Source organism: Telmatherina bonti (assembly GCF_933228915.1).
Source record: "Telmatherina bonti genome assembly, chromosome: 12".
In the NCBI taxonomy this organism is placed as follows: Eukaryota; Metazoa; Chordata; class Actinopteri; order Atheriniformes; family Telmatherinidae; genus Telmatherina; species Telmatherina bonti.
The window spans coordinates 28,443,113-28,466,627 of record NC_136610.1 but is presented as its reverse complement, the minus strand read 5'-3'; the positions used below and the strand labels follow the sequence as shown (position 1 = coordinate 28,466,627).

The window sequence follows — 23,515 nt, the reverse complement described above, 5'->3', positions numbered from 1 at the left end:
TTTGAAAGGTTAACAAAAATAGTAAATATAAATCAACACTATCAAGAGTATTGATATATATATATATATATATATATATATATATATATACACACAATATAATGGCAAGATGATTGCTGTAGTTCATGAACAGAAAACAGCACCTCAGCCAACAGCTGGAATTGGTGTCATAAACACAAACATTTGCTAACATTCTCATACTTGTTATGCACCACAAATCATCTGTTGATTTTATACATGATACTTCTAAAATGTAACTTGTATTGAATACATCTGGTGTGTAATCTTGGTTTGTGAGTGTGTGTGAATATGTGTCACTGTTTCAGCTGTGCCGTTAAAATGATTTGAATTCGATGACATCATGGTGAAAATATTTTTAGCCCAGCAGTTGCATAAATGGGGCGGATGTTTAGCAGTATGATTCTCGGGGCTGTGCATTTCTCTGCAAAGTTCTTGAAGAATGTTATCTCACCCATTTACAGGAAAAACATGTAGGGAAGTTTGTGCACAGCTTCATGCAGAAAAAAGAACACGAAGAGAACAGAAAAACACCCAGGAGTAGACTGTTCTCAGCTGGTGAGTTGTTCACTGGTGTTTTAAAGCCATTGATTTACTCTATTTGTAAAGCATTTGGTCAACTTTGATTTGATCTTTTCATGGTAAATGCAGCATATTTCTTTCTCGTGATGATTGGTTTAAAACATTGATAGTGAACAGAAGTTTTTAGGGAACAAAAACAAAAAAGAAAGTATTCTAGGTGGTAGATATGTGTGATTAAGTACTCCACCTCCATTCTTTCTGCACCATCTATAGCAGATTTTTCTTCTCGTTTTGCATCATCTTATAAAGAGCAATATGCAGATGCAGAATGATATTTTATGTGATGAACAGTTACTTTGTATTGTTTTGTGTCTTTGTAGCTCCCACCATGCTGCAGGTGTGTCTGATGATCTGCTTGGTATCACCTATCGTCGCTGAGTCAACAAATTCTTCGATCAAGAGAGCTCGTAATTTTACCATCCATTCCTCCCAGTTGGTCTGTAGTGTCCCAGGGCCAGAGGGGCCTGCAGGGAGTCCAGGGATCCCTGGACCCCCGGGGACCATGGGACCAATGGGCCCACCAGGGTTGGATGGTCCAGATGGAAAAGATGGAGAAAAGGGAGACAAAGGAGATAGAGGTATCTGTATGCAAGTTTCCATTAAATAACTTTATAAACCTGTAAATTTCATGGCTTTGATTTTTGTTAAATAATTCTTTACAAACATTTTGAAATTTCCCACCAAGGGCAACACATTACTTCTCTTTTGGCTTTCACAGACTCAGCATACTTACATACATAATATTGTCATTATGTTCTTCACTGATCATGCTCAGCCTGTCCTGCAATGTGTAGCACAGGGCCATAGGGAGGTTGCATGACTGCAGCCTTTCAGTGGATCATTCTCACTCTGATGCATCTGATGGATGCTTGATCAGTCTGGTATGGAGGTTGCTATTCCTGCGCAGTTTTTTCATTGCAGTGAGGCACATCGATTCTAAATCCAAGGTTTTTTTTTTGCAAAGCAGTTCAATTACCCAAATTTATCTCAATACAGTGCTATAAAATGCAACCCTTGCAGTCAACTGACGTGACAGATCATTTTCTTCACTCATCCAAAATTATTCCTTTTTCTTTAAAACTGAGTTTGGAAAAATAGAGAAAGGTTAATTACTGTTAAATCAAAACAAAGTAGTTCATGGTAATCTTCAGTAAAGCAGAATCAAAACTCCCAAACACTTTCTGCTGCCTCTGAGTCTGGAAGTTTCACCCACTCTTCTCAACACATCTCTATAACAAGTTCTGAGACGTTCTTAGGATTTTTTTTTGCATGCCCAGCATGTTAAATTTGTTTCCACAGATTGTGTGTTCAAATGTTTCATATTTAAATAAGAATACTGTAAATGCATTGTCTAAAAGCTACAGCCACATGTATGAAGTTTCTGTAGTTGGTAAAAACAACTTTTAGTTTCAGTTTTCTAATAATTACATGATATTTACGAGGAGATGTTACAGGTATTTGGTGGAGTCTTCCTTTTGTTATCTGTGCGGTGTTTCCTGTGCAACAACAACAAAAAAAACCACACGATTTCCCCTTTGCTTACCAGTTCATATCCTGTTTTTTTTTTTTTTTAATCAAATGCTCCTTTTTATTTTTGTTCATAGCTTGATTTAATGCTCACTTTTCTTTTCCTAATACCCCCTGGTCTTGTATTTCTTTTTTTCCTTACTGTCCCTGATCTTGTCTTGACTTCCAGAGTTAACTCTTGCAGGTACTTCTTAAAAATATTGTGGATGGTGGAATTTGCACACTGATAGAACTTTGATATCTTTTAATAATTTATACACAGTTATAGGCATTAATTTATCTGAATTCTTACATCTTCTGTGAGCAGTATTGGGAAGCCTGTGGTTGCTGATCATTACCACAAGTTTAAAGAATCAATTTTTGGTGTTGTTGTTGTTATATTAGTTGATTCCCATCATTGTTTAACAGCACCAAGTTTAATAAGCTTTACATGTGACGTCATGGCAAAGCAACTGGGTTTAAAAAAATAAAGAAAAGCCCTAACATTTGTGTGAAATTTGACAACCTCAGTCCAAAGAAGGTGGAACATTGTGTGAAACCTACAAAATAAACAAAATGCAATGAGCTTTTTATTTAGACGTCTTTAAAGTGAGTGAATTGAAAATCATTGTATTTTGTTGTTATTTATGTTTTACACATTGTTCCGAGTTCATTGGGATGCACTGGGGTTGTATCTATTTACTTGACATGTCTGAATTTTTAAATCACTTTGTCTTACATTTATGCATGTGTTCCAAGGTGATCCTGGGAGACCTGGGAACCCGGGCAAACCAGGAGTGAAAGGCCGGGAAGGTATTATAGGGAAGGCTGGACCTCGAGGTCTAAAGGGCCTACGTGGATCACCAGGTGTGGGAGGAAAACAAGGGCAAAAAGGAGATCTGGGTGACGCCGGCCAGCAGGGAGCTCCTGGAGGCTGCAACTGTGGCAGCACAGCACGATCAGCTTTCTCTGTGGCTGTGACAAAGAGTTATCCAAAAGAGCGACTGCCCATCCGCTTTAGTCGGATCTTGCTGAATGAAGGGGATCACTACAATGCCAGCAGTGGGAAGTTTGTTTGTGCAATTCCTGGAGTTTATTACTTCACCTATGACATCACACTGGCCAATAAGCACTTGGCCATTGGGCTGGTGCACAATGGACAGTATAAGATCAAGACATTTGATGCCAATACAGGCAACCATGATGTAGCTTCTGGCTCCACTGTTCTTCACCTGAAGCAGTCAGATCAGGTCTGGCTACAGATTTTCTACTCTGAACAGAATGGACTCTTCTTTGACCCATTCTGGACAGACAGCACCTTTACTGGTTTTCTTATTTACGCTGACCAGGCGTTTCTCAATGAGGAAGATAGAAAAGCAAACACTCGGTCTGACAGTTAATATTCTACAACTAAAAGATATTGTATTATTAACTGATTTCTGTATGGAGATCTCCACAACTCTGAGAACTAGTGAAATTCCAGTTGCTGTATAGATTTTAACAGTAGGGGGCGTGTAAGGAAAGAGAATGAGGGAGACTGAGCCTAAAGCTTTCATCCTCAACAAAGGTGTCCCAACACAGATATTTAAATGCTAACTATTAAGCAGCAGCAATAATAATATTTGTTCTTGCACCTCTATTAATGACATTTTCTATGTTTTTTTTTTTTTGTTTGTTTTTTTTTAAGTGATGCAAACTTTAAAAGTAAAATCAATACAGTAGTCCAAACTTTCTTTCTTTCTGTCTGGTGGTGGTAGTGGTGGTGGTGGTGGTGGTGGTGGTGGGTGGGGGGGTTAATAAGGTCTGTGATGGACTGGACTGATGGTCTGTCCAGGTTGTACCCTGCCTCTCACCTAATGGCTGCTGCTGCAGCTTCCTCGCCACCCTTTATCATTATTTTATGACTTAGTGGTTCGAAAATGAAAGAATGAAGGATGCTCAATGTTTTACACATGTATTTTTTACAATGTGAGATTTGAAATGTTACAATGACTCAAATAAATTTAGTGAGGTAAATACTGCAATGGTTGTTCTTGAAATGGTGAGTTTTAATTATTTTTTCATATAATATATATATATAATATAATATAATATAATATAATATAATATAATATAATATAATATAATATACTATAATATACTATAATATAATATAATATAATATAATATAATATAATATAATATAACATGAAAAAAAGTCATTGTTGGCTCTTTGGAGCTCGTTGCTGTTTGTAGTTCTCACGCAAATCCCTTAAAGACTACAACTCCCATAGTAACGGGGGCCTTCAGCGTCTAACGCACGAGCCTCACTGCTCAGCAGCAGCAGCTGGTGCAGCCGAAGAGGCTACTTTGTTACAGCGAAGCAACCGGGGAGAAAACACGCCACCGCAGATTCCCTCGGAAAAAGTGCGGACAGTTTCGGGGAAACTGATGGTCTGTTGGCGGAATTTGGCGGTAATAGATGTTTAGTGGTCTTGCCGGCGGATGTGAAGTTTGTGTTTTCGGCGTCTATAAAGGTGTCTCTGAAAGTTGAGCCGAAGAGGAGTTCTCTCATTCAGGATGTCGGACTGAGACAAAGGGGTCTGGGGGGCATTCCCGTCGGAGAGGTGAGTGGCACATGTAAAAACCACCGACATGAAAAGTTCACCAGGTTGTTGCTCGTCCAAAGGAATAAACGGTGTTTGTGACGAAGTCTCGGGGTTTTTTTTTGTTTTTTTTTTTTGGCAGAGTGCTGTTTTTGTTTTTAAACGAGGTTAGTATTTCTTCGCGCGGTGGGCACTTAACTTATGTCGCCTCACTGTTGAACCGCTGTTTCTATACCAGTAACCTCTTCAATGATAACTTTTAATGTGAGCCACGTGAGTAGCCCATTTTGTTGTTATATTTTAAATAGTGTCAAATGTAGGATTTCTGTAAGGGTTTTCAAATGATCTGACCTACGGCGTGGTCGAGCGGGCATTTAACTGAGCCATTTAAATTTCCGAGTAGGGGAAGTGGCCTGTCCAGACACAGGGACGTCTGCTGTTTGTTAAATTGACTAAAACTTTTAGTCAAAATCATTGTATATTTCCAAGTAATATGTCGTTCTAAATGATCGTGCTTTTGTTAACACACATATGTCTTGAAAAATATATATTTACAGTAAGACTTGAGCCTAATCCCCCCTTCTCTATGATGTTTTCACATTATTTTTTTTCCCCTCACAGTATGTATGAATTTTTTTTTTAACTCTAAATGATGCTATCACTTTCACCCCCAGGCCATTATGATGCTGTTTGACACATCTGAAGTTTGTTTCCCTTTGAATATGTTTCAGCAGGTAAAACGTGATTGTAGGACCCTTCTCTGAATGGGAAAGATGGAGAGGGAGTTGCAGTGGTGGAAAGGACAGCTAGCTTCAGATATTCACCAATCCTTGCGAATAAAGGTGAGTTGGATTCAAGGAGGATTTACTTGAATCCTTAGTTAGCATTTTGTTGATTGTTTGAGCCAACCCTTCTCACATGGCATATGTTGAAGTAAACTTATTTGTCCTGGTTTTCTGTCATCAGCTTGGAGCAAACATTGTGTGTTGTCACAACAGGCAGGTTACTCAGGCTCAAATACTTGATGATAATCAACAAAGAATTGTACTATTTAACCAAACTGGTATTTCACTTCTTTTTGGATTGCTTTCAAAACCTTTAAAAAGCCACATTGGGTAAATTTTACCTTTAATTTTGGAGCATGCTGATTACTTGAGAATGTAATTTCTGTCTAGTAGCAAGTTTAATTTAACATGGTTAAATGATGACTCTTGATGCTTTGCATAGATGCTGACAGTGAAAGTAAAGACTTTTGATAATCCACTGCAGGGTTTGAACATTATTTCTAACACAATGTAAAGATGGGGAAATAATTTAATTACACAGCTCTGTTACCTATTTAAACCTGATTTTAAATTAGATTACACGGAGTTAAGGCTCATTAATTAAGAGTGTCTCAATTAATCTCCAAGCATGGTCATATTTCTTCCGACGTGTCGCTTTAATGGAGACATCTGTCACTTGACTGGCATTTTAAAACCAGAACTCCCCTGGCATCTTACTGACAAGGATGAAGGTAGTTGAGGTTGTGAATATCGGTTGTCTTGTCAAAGATTGCATGCATGAGTAGAATGAGGACTGTGGTGTATCAGATTGTGAATCACTTGCTTGTGACTCATTTTCTCAGCCGCCGTTTTATTCAGCGTACTCATGGCAGAGTCTGATTCCAAGTTAACTGTCAATTAGACTGAAAAAAATGTGTGCAGAGCTGGAAACTAACAACACACCCACGTCTTTCTCATATACTATAATGAGAGAGAGCCTTACTGTCAGTCTAATGTTGGATTTGATTGTCCTATATCAGCATTTTTGGTGACATCTCAAGCAACCATTTCACCACATTGTAGCATATTGTGTAGAACAAGGCCTGATTATAAACTGAGTGTTGCAGGACTCTAAAATTTAAGTGAAGCATTTTATTTTGGGGTAAGAGTGTCTTTATATTTTCTTACAGCTTACTGAAAAACCTGGTTTATGACTGGTTAACAGCCAGTCTGCTCTGTGTTTTTCCATAGTGCTATTTCCCTGATTTTAAAAAAAACCTTTTGATTCTGTACATTATTAAATATGCAGTTTGAGTTTCCTACATGGGTTAAACTTGCAAATATTATAGACTGTTTTCTGTGGGATATTTAGATCAAGTAAGGAAGATATATTTTGTTGACCCTTTTTAACAAGAAAGCAAAAACAGCTTATCTAGTACATGAAGTGAGAAAGGGTATAAAAGAAACTGCTGAATAAATTGGGTAAAAAAAAAAAAGCACGGTAAATGATATAATTCAAATAAGAGTTAGATAAAAATGTGAAATTAAAATGACTATCCAGTTATTCATGTTGAATGTGTTAAATGGTTGAGATGGATTAATTCATTCATTGTCATTGACAACAAAACTGCAAAATGTTCATGATGCAGAGATATTTAGAAATTTCTGGATTTTGTTTGTCTCTGTGTGGCCCTGTGATGGACTGGCGAGCTGTTCAGTGTGTACCCTGCCTTTCGCCCTTTAAGACTGCTGGGATAGGCTCCAGCTTCCCTGCGACCCTCAATTGGACTAAGTGGTTAGGATAATGAATGAATGCTGGATTTTTTAATTATAAATTAGTAATTCCATTGGGCAGGAAATAGATTTTTGGCTCTGGTTTGACATATTTATTCACAAGACAAGTCATCTTTGTAAATATCAAATAGAGTATTTATATCATGAAGTGACTTTAATCTGTAAGTTTCATGAATTTTTAGCAGAAAAGAATTCACTGAAGTCAGTATCAGAGCCTTAGTGTTCAGATCTCCTGCATGGTGCCTGCACCCCCGCCATCTCAACCAGCCTTAATGACGCTTGCTGCCGTGATAATGTCCTGATGTGGAAGATAGCAGTGGTGTGGAGCATGTGGCAAATTATCAGACATGCAAATCAGTAGGCAGCTGTGGAATCCTTAATTATGGTGTGGATCCCCCACAAAGGCACCTCTCCACCCCACACAGGCCCCCCTGGAGCCCCTCTAGACTCCAGCAAGCCTCCTCCCTCCAACCCCCCCCCCCCCCCCCCCCCCCAACCTTACCTCCCCTTCCTCCTGCTGCCCTTGCACCCCCAGACAGACAGATGGACCAGAAGCAGAGGCAGTGGGAGGAGAGAAGAGTTTGGGGAGGATTGGTTGATATGGTATGTTGTGTCACCGGGGGTTGTGTTGCTCACTGCTGATGTGGGAGGGGGTTATGTTTATTTTTGGATTCCATTGAATTGTCATTCTGAGCATCACTGCTGTTATAGTTGTACTTAAAATAAACTCTTGACAGACAGTTTGTATAACACCAACAGTCTGCCCTCACAACAAGTTGTATTGATTATAAACAGCCCCTTTTTGGGCTGATCTTAAAAGTCTTTTTAGGCTGTAACTTATAACAATTCTCATTATTTTTTTATTTATTTTATTAAATTTCCCACCCCAAATCCACAGTCCCTTTCCCAAATTTGACCATTGAGAATCCACATGTTTGGGATTCCTGGATTAAAATACCAGAGCAGTTTTAAGCAGTAGGTAGTATATTAATTTTTTGGATTTATATGTACAGAGCATTTAAAAGCCAGATTGAGACAAGACAGTGTTTTGAGATATTCCTCAACAGACTTGACATGATACATACTTATCTATTATGTATATTGTCTTTTATATTTAGGACCCCACACAGGCCCTAAGGAGATTAATCTAGAAATCCTTTACCTCTTTGCAAATCCAAAATATCTTGTTTTTACACAGATTTATAGAGAACAAAAATATTTTTGACAAATTCTGAGCATAAGCAGCTTAAACAAAGAAATGAACCATACTGTGAATTTGTTTTAATGTGTTTTGCTGTTGAATCAGATATTAAAGCTGGAACCTTGCGCTCTCAGTGCTTTTGGAGTAGATTTGAGAAGATACCCAAGACTGAATCCATGCTAATGCCCCCAAGTCTTTCTCCACTTTGAAACACATGCAGCTAATTGAACATGAATAGGAGATGTGTTAGAAGTGAAACTTAATCCTATCTGCTGCTGAACTCTACCGTAGGAAGGACCCCCCCCCTCAAAACTCCACACACACAAAGCCTCCCCCATTGTTCAAAGACCCCTACATAGACCCAAATTAGCTTCAGATCTCTGGCGCAATCGTACATCCAACATACTGGTGAGGTTGAATTATGCTGAAGACATGTTGGTTAACAAGAGATTCTCTTTTCCTTTGAGTATTTTTTTGCTCACATCAACTCACTTGACAGCAGTTAAACTCAGTCAGCTTGAGATATGCACAGCTCACTGTTATTATGCATATTCATTACAACCCCCACACTTCTTCATAAATGCTTCCTGCCCACCCTGCCTATCTCAACCTCCACTGTACCCCACCTCCCTCCCTCAATCTCTTCTGTCATCTTCTTCTACAGGAGCTGAAGCTACCGGTCTACCGGGCCCACTCTCCACAGATTGGCATGCGGCGGTACTTTGCAGACTTGTTGGCCATCCTAAGTAATCGCTACCAGCTATGTCCTACTGCACGCCATCTTGCCGTCTACCTGCTGGACCTTTTCATGGACCACTACGATGTGGCTGTTAAACAGCTCTATATCATTGCCCTCTCCTGTTTGCTGCTAGCTAGTAAGTCCAGAAATAGCTTTTCAATTCCCTTTTTACACTTGTTTAGTATTTATTATTTTTAGAGGGTTTTTTTGTTTTTTTTTTGGCAGGAATTTACTTAGATATTTTTGTGTTCACACTTAGTTTCATAGCAGGTAATGTTTCGAATGGCTTCTATTTTCATCTTCATAACAATGCTTTTTGAATAAATTGTAAATACACAAGTGTCTTAGTGAAGCTCTGTTAATCTAAAACAGAGGTTTGTGTACAGAAGCCTTAAGGTAAAGTAGAGTCTGAAAAAAAGTTTCAGACTCTAGAGGAAAAAGAAAGATGTGAATGTACCATTGTATGAGAAGAAACTGCTGGACATTATGTCCATGTCTGCAGAATTTAGTCTGTGCCTTTTTATCCTGGTTGTTATATGATCTCTTTGGCCACTGCTGTTTAGTCTGTTGGAAATCAACAAGTGAAGTCAAAATGTACTAAAATCAGAGAAATTATTGCTCTTGGCAATACTGGGATTATTGAAAACAAATGATTCATTGAATGTGGCAGGAATTTCCCAAACCTTTTATAGATAAATTAACTGAAATTATCGCTTGATTCTATAAATCAGTTTTTTCGCTGGGATCAACCTGTTTTCATAAAAGTCTCCATTTTCATACAGTTTGCATGCTTACAAAGATAAAAATCAGCAAGGATCCTGAAACCAAAGTGTTGTGTAACTTGTTAATTTAATAATCATCATGTGAATTATTTTTCTATATATAACCAAGACCCATAAGAAACAAAACAAGACAAACAATAACATGAAAGAAGTGTGCACAGAAGCAGATATATTTGGTTTTGCTCAAGTCAAAATTGCATCTGAAAACAAGGACTATATTTTGATTAGAAACTATTGTACCTGTCTGCTGTGAAATCTTGTTTTTTCTTTGTGTTATGTGCAAAGCAGGTGTATTCATCATTCTACCCCTGCTGGTGCATGGTGCAGGTTGTGTGGAAGTTATTAGTGTCTCCATGTCTGTCTGGTGATTAACAGACTGTTAGGTTTTCCATGCATTAGTGTAGCCCTTGGCATCATGGATAATTAGACTAATGATGCTGTCAAAGTAAGAATCTGGAACAGAGCCTGTTCACATGGAAGACCATAAATGTGTGTGTGTCTTTGTGAAGTTGCATACAGGCTTCTACAATAAGTCAGAAGTCTCTGTGGTGAGATGTGAGATTTAAGAGGTTTTATATGAAAGCAATCTCTTGGCTCTTGGGAGTCCAAGAATAGCTTTTAGAGTCTGCTCATTCAGTAAAGGACAATAAGTAGTATTGTCTTAACCTGGGCAGAGATTGTTCTTTGAATCTCTTAAAGATTAATTAGATTTTTTATCGACTCTTTTGATAGTAGCTTTCAGTTAGCGGGGCTCTCCTCTCTGTTCTTCTGCGCTGGCTCCTTTAGTACTCGGGGGAGTCTCTGTCATGATTGATGAAGACTTGAAAAGGCATTTGATTCAAAGCTGACTTGGGTTTTTAATCCATCTTGAGGTGCTTTGGAATTCAGCCTAGTTATTGAACAACCTCTCTAGATCACACTGTTATTCTTTGACACACACAATTGTCTTTAAACTTTCCTGGTTTCCACACTCGGTTAATTACTCTGTGCCTCTTTTGTGCCTCTCAGCAGCCACTGCTTAATCCTGTTACTCCATTGTATGTGTGTTTTTGTGGGCACTTGCATGTGCATCTGTTTGCTTCATGGAAGAGCTGGTCTTCCTGGTCTCTATAATTTTTTATTTTCTTTTGTACCCAAATTGTTATAGACTTTTGGGCACTTATTCAGAGACTCTACATTTAATTAAAGAAAGCAGAATCCTTGGACGTTGTGTGCATTTTAGGAGATCACTGTTTGAAATTCAATCCACAGCCACAAAGTTGCCATTGTGTGACATTCCATGAAGTCCTGTGGTGATCACATCAGTCTTAATGACAGGTTGAGTCCACAAAGTAAAGGGTCTGCATACTGCCACTATTTGTTAGCATAAATCGCATCATTAATGTGTTTCCACTGCCACTCAGTACAAAAAATGTTATGGATTATTTGCTTTCATTTGCTTTTGTTTTATGCAAAGCTTGTTTTTGTGGCCCTCTGATTTTAACAGGTGAACACTCTTGTATATTTTATGGCCCCTTTGCGTTATGGTGTTGCTGAAGCTGGATTTTGTATGTTTCGTTTGGAGACCATTCAGTGAAGGGTCTCCTGCAACAAAATAGCAAAATTGTCAAAAAAATTGTAAAAGAAAAAAAAAATCATCCTGTCAAACCCACTAAGCCCAAGAAGCTCAGTTATGTTAACTATATAGTGCACAAGCATGGGTCTTAGAGCCCGGGGGTGGGGAAGAACAGCATGCTGAGGGGCACCTGCCATATGCTCTCCGTGTCAGGCCTCAAACAAAAGCCAGTCAATGCAAGCAGGACAGCCAGCCAGATAGACCCAGAGAGGGGGAGGGGAGCACACTCGAAGGCAGGGAGGCTGTTGTGTGAGCAGGCATGTGTTTGCATGTGTCTGTATGGCAGAGATTCACCATGAGCCATCATTGCTATCAGAGGACATGGTTGCCATGACAACTATTTGATAAACCTATAGATTTTTTTTCTTGCAGTCACCTCATTAAGATCCAGCCTGAAGGCTAATCCGCTGGAGAATTTTCAGTAGAGAGAGCACCACTCCTACAGCCAAATAGCTATCCAAATGAGTGGGTTCTGGTGGTGTCCTTTTACCTACTCCTGCTAGCTCTATGTCTTCCTTGTTCTCTTACCTTGTCAGAGTCAGACACTGTGAGCCAGTCCTGGGACAGGGCAGCCTGTAGAAGCAGGCTCACACCCCTGGGGGTTGGGAAATGAGTGGAGCTGTACTTCAAAGGCAGGTTGGCTGCTGATGTTAAACAGGGTAGAGAGGGAGGAAGAGGTAGTGGCCTTGAAAATGGGACATGTTAGAACTGAACCACCCAGCAGGGTGTCCTGAAATGTAGATTATTAAGGTAACAACTTCTCATTTTATCTCAGTCTGAGGTTTAGAGACTCTAAATATGATACAACTGTTGTCATGTGGGATGTTTTAGTTGTCACCTGTACTTTTGTTGGTTTTATTTAAGAAAACTGCAAAAGATCTGTTTCACAAGTTTATGAAATGTTTTATTTACTTGAGTAACATCTAAGACCTGTTTGCTGACACACTCACCACTGATAGGGTGAGACACCATGCACCCTTGGTCAATGAATCCCTCCTAAAGCCTAACACGCATATGCTCAGGCCTTTAAGGGTTCTCCTTGGTCATCCAGGCTTTCAGCATTGTGTGTCAGAGGTCAGCTCTGACCTTCATTGTGAGAGCTGCCAGTATCAGGGGTGGCAACAGAGATTTTGTTATGGCGCTGTAATCAATTTCCCACTTTCATTGAAAGATGTCCAGAATAGAGAACATTTCTTCATAGTCGTCAAGTCATAAAAAAGCAGCATCATGTGTAATAGTTGTTCAGTTTACAAGTAATATACCCTATTTTTAAAAAAAAAAAAAATTAATTCACATTTATTTAGTTTAGTTGATGGATATATATGAAGACGTGTTCCTTTCTTACAGTTTTAAGATTGTCACTCCACTTTTTTTTTTCCAGATGCACCTTCTCAACTTGAAGATGTGTTTGATAGGTCCTTTTACAGTATATTTTTATCTGTCAGCAGTTTTTCTTTCCCCAATTCCTCCTTAGTTTTTTGTTTTACCGTCTTTTAAAAATCAGACCCAAAGAGAGCTTTACATCTTATTATACAGCACTCTTAAAACAAATGATGTGAGGACCCCTCTCTGACATGTGATAAGAGGTGTTTGTAATGGCCATTATGTGGAAATTTCCTAATTGACCATTTTATATTTACATTTACTTCAAGCTGTGGCTTGCTAGCTATACAAAGGTAAAAGAGGAGCCAGGTGGGGTCATATTGTTCTGGCTTTTTTGTTTTAATCTAATTAATAACTTGGTCCAACAGTCTATTGCTCAGTTTTTACTTTCAGCCTTGAAAGGTAGTGTAGTTAAATTTGTTATTAGCTTTGTTTTTGGCAGCAGCTCTCATTTCCTATCAGCCTCTATAATCCTCACCTTCACTGCCACCTACTCTCAAAAGTACACACCTGGGAGGAGACACTGCATCCTGGTCTTATCTCTTCCTAACCCTTTTGACCTCTAAAAGATGAGATCTGTTTGCTTGACCCCATTTAATCACCGTCATCTGTGGGTCCTGTGAGAAAAGTTTTTTGCGTGTTTGTTTCCTATGAAGAAGTTGTTTGTGGAGAAGAAAAGGAACTTTTTTTTTTTTTTTAATTATTTTCTAACTTGTTAATTGTGTCTCTTTCCTGCTAGCTGATGTTAGATATGATCAGCTAGCTGCCTGCATTCCAGGTAGGCTGAACTCAAGAGAGGAATGCATGGTCTCTCTCAAGCTGCATTCATACTGACAACAGAAAACCGATAGGAGCTGCTGTGGCTTAGACATGTTGCAACAGCGAGGAGATGAAATGCGCATCACTAAGCAAACACTGAGATACATATTTGTTAGGTAAATAGCTAAATGGAGCACCTTCATGTTATGTACTAAAGCTGTATCCTGCAAGGGGGACAGGCCATGTATGTCTGAAATCAAGTGAAAACATGCACAATTTATTGTGGCTATAAAGCTGGGGAGGCATCACTTTTTAACAATAGTTTTAAAAACTGATTTTATGCGTATATGTTTTTAAAAATGGTTGGCTCCAGCTTGCATGTAAAAATTATTTATTTTCTTGGTCGTCCAAATCAAAAATGAAAAATATGTAGTCTCTTAAAACAGGCTGCAACTTTGATATGTTTGTCTCTTTTACATGAGCATGTTTTAAAGTAATCCTAAATTTTCTATTGTTTGTTATAACACATAGCTTACAATGAGGTAATAGTGAGAGCCAACAATTAGTCCTAGGTTTATGTAGCCCGCTTAATCTTTAATATTGTATGTATAATATTTGACACGGTTTCTAAGACCTTTTGCACCATTTCATGGTAAAGACTTTGTTCACAATCTAATTCTTGTCTTGTGACCCCTGATGGATACCTTCCAAGTATCAGATTGTGATAAACAGCAAATACACTGCTCAAAAAAATAAAGGGAACACTCAAGTAACATGTTGTAGATCTGAATGAATAAAATATTTTTTATTAAATACTTTGTTCTTTCCATAGCTGAATGTACTGACAACAAAATCACACACAAATTATCAATGAAAATCAAATGTATCAGCCCATGGAGGTCTGTATTTGGAGTTATACTCAAAATGAAAGTGGAAAAACACACTACAGGCTGATCCAACTTTGATGTAATGTCCTTTAAACAAGTCAAAATGAGGCTATGTAGTGTGTGTGGCCTCCGCGTGCCTGAATGACCTCCCTACAATACCTAGGCATGCTCCAGATGAGGACTAAAGCATCCGCCAACTCCTGGACAGTCTGTGGTGCGACTTGGCGTTGGTGGATGGAGCGAGACATGATGTCCCAGATGTGCTCAATTGGATTCAGGTCTGGGGAACAGGCGGGCCAGTCCATAACATCAATGCCTTTGTGTTGTAGGAACTGCTGACACACTCCAGTCACATGAGGTCTAGCATTGTCTTGCATTAGAAGGAACCCAGGGCTACCGCACCAGGATATTAGGGGTCTGAGGATCTCATCTTGGTATCTAATGGCAGTCAGGCTACCTCTGGCGAGCACATGGAGGGCTGTGCGGCCCTCCAAAGAAATGTCACCCCACACTGTTGCTGACCCACTGCCCAACTGGTCTTGCTGCAGGATGTTTCAGGCAGCAGAACGTTCTCCATGTTGTCTCCCGACACTGTCACGTTTGTCACATGTGCTCAGTGTGAACTTGCTTTCATCTGTGAAGAGCACAGGGCACCAGTGGCAAATTTGGCATTTGCAGAGAACATCAAGATTGGCAAACATCCTGCATGGTGTTTGGCTGTAAGCACAACCCCCACCTTTGGATGTCGGGCCTTCATACCACCCTCATGGAGTCTGTTTCTGACTATTTGAGCAGACACATGCACATTTGTGGCCTGCTGGAGCTCATTTTGCAGGGCTCTGGCACTGCTCCTCCTGTTCCTCCTTGCACAAAGGAGGTACCGGTCCTGCTGCTGGGTTGTTGCCCTCCCACGGCCTCCTCCACGTCTCCTGATGTACTGGCCTGTCTCCTGGTAGCACCTCCATGCTTTGGACACTACGCTGACAGACACAGCAAACCTTCTTGCCACAGCTCGCATTGATGTGCCATCCTGGATGAGCTGCACTACCTGACCCACTTATGTGGGTTGTAGATTCCGTCTCATGCTACCACTAGAGTGAAAGCACCGCCAGCATTCAAAAGTGACCAAACCATCAGCCAGAAAGCATCGTAACCGAGAAGTGGTCTGTGGTCACCACCTGCAGAACCACTCCTTTATTGGGTGTGTCTTGCTAATTGCCTATAATTTCCACCTGTTGTCTATTCCATTTGCACACCAGCATGTGAAATTGATTGTTGATCCGTGTTGCATCCTAATTGGACAGTTCGATTTCACAGAACTGTGGTAGACTTGGAGTTACATTGTGTTGTTTAAGTGTTCCCTTTATTTTTATGAGCAGTGTGTAAGAAAATTTATGTTAAGGGCCAAATAAAGACTTCAGATTACACATACCCTTGCAGTATACCACTTAGTATGTTTAACAGTGACAACACATGATTATAAACTGTTGCCAGTATTTTGCCAGCATAGCATTTGAGCCAATTTAACACGACTGCCCTTTTTCAATACCTTTTATTTATATTATACAGTATATTATGATTAATGAAAAATTTCAACTAAATCAATACTCCAACAAAGAACTTTAATTATCTCTACTATTCATGAATGCTTGTGTTGTTGACTTTGTCATCACAGCAGAACTGTTGTCTGAAAACATATTGACCTTCAGTCAGTAATGTATGTGTAATTATCAAAATGATCTAACCTTTAAACAAAAAATATTTCCAACATTTTTGAGAACAGAAAAAGGTGATTATCCCCAGGTCTATAAAACAAAACAAATTTAGCTTTTTTCAGTTTATACGAAAGGATTCAGGCATGAATGATAAGTCAGAAAACTTAAGTCAATGGGTTTTGATGCAATCAATAACCACTTTTATAGTACCATCATGCTAATCCACCGCAGTCAGTAGATGTTTTTCTAATCTTTTAACTTCGTATATGATTTTCTTTGCCTCTAAACATATGTGAAAAAAGTAATCTAGATTACTTATGTTTTCAATAGTATCTCCTACATTTTTATTTATTTCTTTATTTTATCTACTAGGGGTGGGAAAATCCAAAGGAAAAATCAAATATTGGGATTTTTTTTGCTTCGCAATTAAAAAAATTTTTTTTTTTTTGTTAAAAAATCTTTTCCTTTTCAAATAAAAATGATCCATTATAAAAAATTAGTCATTTTTATTGATCTTTTTACTTGTTTTCTTGGGTGTTATAGCAGCAGAATGATGGTCTGGCTACTGTGTTGTTTTTCCTAACTGAAATCAAGAAAAATGACAAGCAAAAAAGGGTTTCGTACATTTTTTTTTAATCTACAAAAATCAGCAATATCAAAGAATTGTGAGAATTGCAATTTCAATCAAATTGGGACCCAAAAAATCAAATTGAATTGGGACAAAAGCATATCGTCACAGCCCTAATATTTACTAATTCTGTTTCCACATTTACAAGGTATTGATTAAATCCATTGACAACATCTTCCACATGACTCAAAGTCTTATTGTTATCACCGATAAGATGAGGATAATCTTATTTGTTTGAGTTTTTTGTAATTACACTGTTTGGCATTTTCCATATTGCTTTTGTGGAAATTTTTTTTTTTTTTTAATATGTTTTTATAATGGAACTCATGTGTTCTCATGATATGTTAGTTTTAGTATGTATCTGTTCGGCCAATATGATCTTTTCTTTATCTTACAGGCATTAAGCAGCCCTTTTTTTTTTTTTTTTTTTTTTTTTTTTTAAAATCTAGGGTATTTTGGGTATTTTTATCCATTGCTGACTTCTAAGTACTGGGCAGTTTTTGGCATGTAATGACTTTAACATTTTAAGCTACATAAGCAATATTATGATAATTTCCATAATACACTTCCCAGTTTTATGCTTGTAGTCAGTTTTTGAATCTATTATCAAATCCTCTTAGTTTTTCTGTGTTTTCCCTGATGATTCTCCTTCTTTTACCCAACACATTTATAAATTTCAGCAAACTACTGGGAAATTATCAGTAATATCACACATCAGCAGTGCAATCCTTAATGCACTTTTCAAATAATTGGTAGATTTTTTTTGTTATTCTACTTGGTTTAGTGATCATTGGAAATAAACTAAAGCTATACTTTATCAATAAAAGGGTTTTAGCATCCATGTTGCTCTTATGTCTGATCACCCACAGCTGTAAACCAAATGAATAATTGCAAGTAAAACAAGGCGATTGACTTGCATAATGTCTCTTAAGATCAAAGAGGCGGGTGTTGTGCAAAGATTAGGGTCATTGATGGCTTTTTATGACTGCGTCTGTGTGGACATAGCAGTCTAGCAGCAGACAGAGGACTGATCCAGAGGATATGAGGGGTAAAGAATGGGGCAAGTGTGGACTGGGTAATGGAACAAGTGCTGGTGGTTGTAAACAGCCCTGTTTCTCATTGTGTTTCCTGTTTTGCTGGAGAGACGCCATTACTGCCTCACTGCTAATTACTCCCTAACCCCCACCTCCTGGTATGTTGGCCTGCAGATCCCCGCCTTCTCGCCTCCTCTATCCTGCTTTGCTTAATGATAGGTCACAACATCAGTGATAAAACTTGCACTTTGTAGGAAGACGTTCTTCTAGACATAGGCATAAAAGGATAAATGAGGTCTGTCACCAACAGTGGCAAGAGCAAAAGCTATTGCATGCCAGAAAATTGTTCGGAGTGTTTGTTTCTAACTGTAGCTAGGTAATGTCAATAAAGCCCCTATTTTGAGTGTTTGGTTGCCATGGTTTCAGATAAGATTAACCCAACATGGTTTTTGTTGTTCCCAGCTTGAAGCATAACTTTTTAATCCTAGGGAAGGGGATATAATGCCAAGTAATTCTGCATAGAGTGGCGCTTAAGCCATGGGCTGCAGTATGTGTGCGTGCTGTTGTCGTGAATACACCTTTTAGTCTCCACCAGCATACATTTATGACCAGTTTTCTGTACTTTCAGAAGTAGCCATTGGCTTTTATCAAATTTGACTGATTATCGTGTTTTTAATAACATAGTAGTTAAGACATTTAATGTGCTGATAAAAGTATAGTTTGTAATTGCAACTGGCTAATCCTTTTAAGACGCATTTAAAGTTATAGTAACTGAAAGTAATATTTCACTTTTTCAACATCTTTTATGACTGTGTATTATTTTATTTTCAGTTATGGATATGAGCCTTAAACATCTGTGCTTGTTAAGGAAGGATTTTCCTAAGAGCCAGCCAGTTTCATTACATGTCCCTGCTAAACACTGTGTAGTTAAAGGCATGGACTTTATTGGGAAGTCTGCATCAGAGAAACCTGACACCCTTCTCGCCCTCATGCTTAATATTTGAGAGGAGGCCTCATGGACCCCTGGATTAAAGGCAGAAACACCCTCCTTCAATGGTCACATGGACCCCTGAGGCCTCAGGCCTGTTGCAATGGAAAAAAAAAGAGTGTCTTTTGATGAGGGGGGAGTTTGCCATAATGACATTGCTCTGATGTCTGTAAAGCAGAGACACTGGAATATCAGGGAACAAGCTGACTGTGGTTTTCACAGAAGTGTATGGCTTGTTTTAATCCACTGAAAGAGGTCCACACTAAGCCATATAGGATGCCTTCATCAGCTTATTAGTGTAACAGCTTTGCCTTGTGGCCAGATGTTCAGAAGTAGTCAGCTTAATTGCTCATGCTTAGAAGGCATTTGTTAGGTTTGTTAAAGTTGGAATAAGCTGATTTGGAGCTGATTGCAGATTTGTTGCACATGATAAAAAACACAAAGCGTATTCTTTAAACAAAGAAGTGTTTTCTTTTATTAGGGGCTGTTGCTATTTTAAAACTAGTATTTTAAAATGTATGAATTTTTATGCCGTGAAATCCATACCATGAAATCCAACATTAAACTTAATATGTAGATCTAGCTTTCAATGTTAGATCTACCTATATTAATAAAGGCATTTTAATCACCAGTAGATTTATGATTTTTTATTGAAACACTTAAAGTCTGTAAATGATAAAAATGTAGTGATCCTATCTGTTAATTATCCTTTGCCAAAAAAGTTTTTTCCCCCATTTTTAAAAATCTTGAAAATTATTTTTCCTTTCATTAACCATGATTATGAAATTAATACACTACTATTAATAATCTAAGTTTTTAAAATCATATATTAAGAAATGGTCTGTATACCTCAAAATCTTGACTGAAAAAAAAATTGAACATCCGATTTTAACTAGAAAACTACTCTGAGAGCACAGACCTCCACCCATATTGTGATTTCCACCTAATGTCATAGTCCTACATTCTTTTTATGTGAATACACTATTAGATTCCTATATTAATTGATTATAAATATAGATCGTAAGAGCCAGAATTTTGATAATATCCAGATCTATTTTCTGAAATGTTTTAAAATCTGTTGGGAGCTTCTGACCTTTTTGGCCAAGCACCCTGATGATTTTTGTGGCGTTATATGCCTATACACTGAAGTTGGTACAATCTCGCAATGATAATGAATCAGGAATCCTCCAAAAGAATTCCTGGATCCAGATGGTGATCTAGATCACTCCCAAAATTTAATGGAATCAAAGTTTGACCAAGACCCTCAGAAACAAAAAAAACCAAAACAAAACATGAATATCCGTCCATCAGTTTTACGTAGAGTTGGTAACAGACAGATAAATGGACACAGCTTGTGTTGATGCAAAAAAATGTTTTGTTTTTTTTCCCCACAAGTTGCAACCTCTGTTCAGTGCAGACATTAACGGTCAACAATAGGTGTCTATAATGCTCAAGATATATTAAGTAGAACATTTGGAAGGGTTCAGTGCATGTATTAGTTTAACCTTGTGTTTATTTATTTTTTCCAGGTAAATTTGAAGAGAAAGAGGACCGGGTTCCCAAACTGGAGCAGCTGAACTCTCTTGGCTTTATGTGCAGCCTGAACCTTGTTCTGAACAAGAAGGATCTGATCAAAATGGAGCTTCTTCTGCTGGAGACTTTTGGCTGGAATCTCTGCATGCCCACACCCGCCCACTTTATTGACTACTACCTCCATGCCGCAGTGCAGGAAGGTGACCTTTACAATGGCTGGCCCTTGTCCTCTCTGTCCAAGACGAAGGCTTTCATGGAGAAATACACTCACTACTTCCTGGAGGTCTCACTGCAGGGTAAGTTCAGACCTTGGATAGTAAATTGGTCTTTTGTCACCTCTCAGCTGTCGAGTAGAAAATGATTAGCATGGTGTATATGTTTAATCACTGAACTGTTTTCTTTTTGTAGACCATGCCTTTCTGAGTTTCAGACCATCCCAGGTTGCAGCTGCATGTGTGGCAGCATCTCGTATCTGCCTTCAGATTTCCCCAAGCTGGACAACTGCTCTACATCTGCTAACAGGCTACACCTGGGACCACCTCACCCAGTGCATTGAACTCATGCTGCTGTAAGAACACAAACAAACACACAAGCAGATCAAGCAGGTCTAAAAAAGAGAATAATGCTTGCAGACAATCTCCTCAGTTGTAAGATTGGAAGTGAAGGTAGACAGCATTGAAGCATGAGTGTGATGCTATTTGATAAAGTACCAGGATATATGTGCACATGCTTGTGCACTGACAGTCTCTTTTCTTTTTACCAAAATGATTGATGTCTTGTGTCTGTAGTGCCTAGTTAATGATATCCATCCATTTACATATGTTCATATGTTTTTATTTTTGTCTGAAAACACCCCTTTTACATTTAATGCGTCTTTGGTGCACATTGTGTCATGTACTGGTATGAAAGTACAGAGGCTATATAGGGGTTTAGAAGTTGATCTGCCACTGAGATACCTTTTAAATTGGCAAGGTATTTGGCAACGAAGGTCATTTGGACCTGCCTCTTATATTTACAACACAAACAGTGCTGTCATTAATTCTGTAACACTGCCTTCTTTTATGCAGGATGTAGCTGCCGTTCTTTGGCGTTTTGTAAATCAAAAAGAGATAAAACATGATTTTTTTTTTTCTGTCAATAAGGTATAACTGATAGGTGAAAAGGTGACTTGACAGCTACTGTTGAAGCCTATCGCCATCACCAAGCACCACCACCATCTGAAGCCAACATATTGTTAATACAGTTACCACTATGTTTTAGACAAGGGGTGGGTAACTCTGGTCTACGAGGACCATAGTCCTACAAGTGTTAGGAATTTCCCCTTGAAACATGCCTGACTCAAACCAGTGGCTAATAAGCAGGCTAGCACAGAGTTTAATGTCAAGTTCTCCATTAGTCTGCTAATTAAGTCTGTTTATAAGGTGTGTTGCAGCAGGGAAACTCTGAACACTTGTGGGACCAGTCGACCAGAGTTGCCCAACCCTGATTTAGACAAAAGGTTGGGGACCACTGATATGTTTATGTTGAGGCTTTAGTATGTGAGGGGATTTTTGTCACATGGACAAAAAACATGGAGTAATGCTATTGTGAATTTAAGCCCCCGTTTGGTTGCTATGATTGAGGATTTTAAGATTTTAATTATAGCAGTTGCTATAATTAGTAGGCATTTTACATTGAGTGTATCGTCTGACAAGACCAGTCTGTTCTATAATTGTAACCAATAGCCAAGAAGCTTGGTATTTTAACAACTTTCCGATTGGGGACTCAGTTTGGTTGGGGGGGGAGGAGACTATATTATTCCAGATAGAGAATGTGTTTATGCTGCTCCCCTCCAAACGAATCGGCCTTTTAAAAGTTTACTCTCCACCAGAGACAAGAAAATATGGAGCGGTAACTGATCCAGGTGGTCTCGGTTGATCGGATGTCTATCCAAATTTTATCAAATTCTTTTACATCTGACTGTGAGCAAGTTCTCCCATCCGGAACAGCTATCATCCCACATGCGTGTGTGTTTTGATTGCATTTACTTGTTGTGATGTGCTGAACCTACAATATACTGTACACTGCTCGAAACGGTCTAAGACCTGCGTTTGTAGGCAGACCAAGTCTGCTTCTATGACCTGAATCAGAATTTGTTTGTGCACAATACCCCCAAACGAAGCAGACGGACTAGGATTCAAATCAAAACACCTAATGTGAATGGCCCCTGTCTCTGTACTCACTACTGAACAATATTGTTGTCTTACATGATGTGTTTTACATTTCTTTTGTTTCAATGACAGAGCTCATGACAACGACATGAAGAAGGCCAATAAAACCAAATCTACTCCTCCTCACCGGCCCTCTTCTCTGCAGTCCCAGCCCCAGACTTCTCACCTCTCTCCAGTGTCAGCCATCCAGAGACCAAGCTCCTCTTCCTCCACCACTTCCACACCACAGTTAATCTTTCAGCCAGACGGCTACCAACACCTTTCCCATCATTCCCCGTCCCTGTCCCAGCTGCAAGTACTGGCTGATTCCCAGGCATTGGGCCCTGTGGTGAGTATGTCCCAGGACTTCCTGCAGAGCCACAGGATGGGTCTACTAACAGGAGCTTCCTCCATCACTCCTGGAGGAGCATTCTCATCCTACTCAAACCTCGCCTCGACTCTCCAGCCAGGCTCTCGTGGGTTGCCTCTCCAGGGTCCGATCTCTGTGCAGATGACCCTTGCAGGAGAACCACGACATTGTCTGAGCATGGCCTATAGTGGGGGTTACCTGGGGGCACATCACACATTCACAGCTGGCTGCTTTGATAGGTGACGCCAGGAGACGGAGAGAGAACACAAACCCCCAAGGGAGCCCACTGCCATGCTTTTGTCCCAAATCCCCACCCCAAAATATCCACTTATAGACCTCCTTTCTCTCTCCGTCAGCACTGCAACACCTTCAGTTTGTCCAGCTCCCCCATCCCTCTCACAGAGACGCCTCAAACGCAAGCAGAGGTCCAAAGGGAAGACAGA

General features: G+C 39.1%; 2 protein-coding genes across 2 annotated transcripts; both read left to right on the top strand.

Moving 5' to 3' along the window:
* The first annotated feature begins 440 nt into the window (after positions 1–440).
* Positions 441–3,847, top strand: c1qtnf2 (C1q and TNF related 2). Its single transcript, XM_079250023.1, has 3 exons — positions 441–576; positions 921–1,178; positions 2,866–3,847. Exons 1-3 carry the CDS (start codon positions 516–518, stop codon positions 3,504–3,506), a joined length of 960 nt encoding a protein of 319 aa, XP_079106149.1. The 5' UTR covers positions 441–515; the 3' UTR covers positions 3,507–3,847.
* A 694-nt stretch (positions 3,848–4,541) lies between these two features.
* Positions 4,542–23,315, top strand: ccnjl (cyclin J-like; the record flags this gene model as incomplete). The annotated part of the gene is made up of 6 exons (XM_079249580.1): positions 4,542–4,712; positions 5,423–5,533; positions 9,115–9,325; positions 20,510–20,809; positions 20,922–21,081; positions 22,796–23,315. The coding sequence occupies exons 2-6, from the start codon at positions 5,456–5,458 to the stop codon at positions 23,313–23,315; spliced, it is 1,269 nt and encodes a 422-aa protein (XP_079105706.1). The 5' UTR covers positions 4,542–4,712; positions 5,423–5,455.
* Between the last annotated feature and the right edge of the window lie 200 nt (positions 23,316–23,515).

Coding starts and splice junctions, on each gene's coding strand:
- c1qtnf2 (XM_079250023.1), top strand. CDS start 516: ATGCAGAAAAAAGAACACGAAGAGAACAGAAAAACACCCAGGAGTAGA. Junction 577..920: donor GAGTAGACTGTTCTCAGCTG/GTGAGTTGTTCA, acceptor GTGTCTTTGTAG/CTCCCACCATGCTGCAGGTG. Junction 1,179..2,865: donor GGGAGACAAAGGAGATAGAG/GTATCTGTATGC, acceptor ATGTGTTCCAAG/GTGATCCTGGGAGACCTGGG.